The sequence below is a fragment of the Haplochromis burtoni genome, unplaced genomic scaffold, assembly GCF_018398535.1.
Source record: "Haplochromis burtoni strain Fernald_Lab_line unplaced genomic scaffold, NCSU_Asbu1 Contig_1059, whole genome shotgun sequence".
Classification (NCBI taxonomy): Eukaryota; Metazoa; Chordata; class Actinopteri; order Cichliformes; family Cichlidae; genus Haplochromis; species Haplochromis burtoni.
The window spans coordinates 4094-5823 of NW_024583420.1; the positions used below are offsets into that span (position 1 = coordinate 4094).

General features: G+C 45.3%; 1 protein-coding gene across 1 annotated transcript in view; it reads right to left on the reverse strand.

The window, feature by feature from the left end:
* LOC121813025 (immunoglobulin superfamily member 8-like) overlaps positions 1-1730 on the reverse strand; it is a 35336-nt gene that overhangs the window by 1155 nt on the left and 32451 nt on the right. The window contains exons 4-5 of the mRNA XM_042216439.1: positions 1613-1727; positions 30-231 (exon numbers count right to left, since the gene is read on the reverse strand). Of these exons, the coding sequence (XP_042072373.1) occupies positions 30-231; positions 1613-1727 (317 nt within the window). The remainder of the gene's footprint in view (positions 1-29; positions 232-1612; positions 1728-1730) is intronic.

Genomic DNA, 1730 nt, shown 5'->3' on the forward strand with positions numbered 1-1730 from the left:
TGCCTCCTTCTGCATAACGCTGGGCAAACCTGGACCCCGTGACCAAGTCTCTATCAGGACCAAACGTCAAAATCTCCTCTGACGTCGTCCCCTTCTTCACCGACCAGGTGACAGACAGGTAGGTGGGGTGGATGAGCTCCCGGGTGACGTTGCAGGAGAGAGTTAGGTCACTTCCCTCAACGATGACAGGGGGCGGGGTCTTAGGGGACACCTTGAGCGTGTTAGGAATGACTGACGGGAAAACAAAACAAAAAAACATTTTCACACACAAACAATGTTATAAAAAGAAAAAAAAACTAGTAGTAAAAATATTGACTTTATAAAGTAGCACGTGCCAAGATAGCCTCTACAGCAGGGTTGGGCAATCAATTTTCCCAAGGGGCCTTGTGAAGGACCCTCTGAAGTCTAACATCCACAACTTTAGGATATCATTTTTTAATTTTGTGTTTCAAAAAAGCCTTCCTGGAGGCGTTCCAGGCAATGGTGGAGGCATCCTGGTGGCCGGCTGAGGAATAGGTTTTCTGGCTGCTCCCGACGCCTGACGCACGCCAGATTGACCCGGGTTCAGTAGATTAATAGGGCAGTGTGTCCGGGTGCATTGACGGCCGATAGGGACATGCGGGGTCTGCCCTGCGCTAAGCGGTGATACGGGCTCATCCGACATCAGCTCTGGGAAGGAGAAGGAGAAGGCCCTGGAATTTACTCCACAGAAGATTTTCTACTGGAGCTGTCTTGTGTTGACACCCTACACTCAGCCTTCGACCAGGTGAGAAGAATTGATGGTCAGATGGTGCACCCTGAAGCAGCGCTGACTTTTCTGCATTTTGTATTGATTAGACACTCGCACAGAGGAGGAACACATCCAGTTGTCGGTGCCTTGAAGTCGCCGGGAAATGATTTTCCAGGTGGTTCATTACAACCCAGTGGCCAATCACATTGGGTATGACAAAACTCTAGATTGAATAATGGCTCAATTTTATTGGCCGGGCAGATGTGCACCAATAGCGCTTGCCCTGCCCAGAGTGTCAGCTGGTTAACCAGCCAGTCATACAAAAAGGGCCTTTGTGCCCTTTACCATTAATGGATGTCCCATTTGAGCACACGGGCCTGGACCTTATCGGGCCATTTCACTGGAGTGCACGTGGATATTGCTTTGTATTGGTTCTGGTGGATTATGGTGAGGGGAAACCTCCTTTGTGAGCATTAAGTCAGTTTCTATAGGGACAGCTCAAACGCTTTTATACTGTGTATAAACTGGAAGCTATCTCCTCAGTTTTAACTTGATTTTACAAGGTTTGAGTGTTACAAGGTAAAGTACATCATTGCACAGCAGAGCTTTGTACTATGGCTCAAAGAAACCCGTCAGTTCTTCAAATAATATTGGTATATGACACTTTACAGTAACATTTTTTGTTTTTTATTATTATGTGCAAATAGAAATAGTTTATGGTTTCCAAAGACAGCTAGTATGCTTAGATATGTACTGTATGAGTGCCTGGATTTAAAGGTTTTTATTTTTTTGATCAGACATTTGTTAAATTTAACATTTGTTCAGGATTTAAACCTCTGTATTAATAGGTCAGAATGGTTAAATATACACACACTTTCATACCTGTGAGTTGGACCTGAGCAATATAATTTCCACTGATGACGTAGTCGGTGCTCGGTGTTTGACACTCGTAGAAGCCAGCATCCGTCAACTTCACCTCAGCAATCTTCAGCTCCACCTC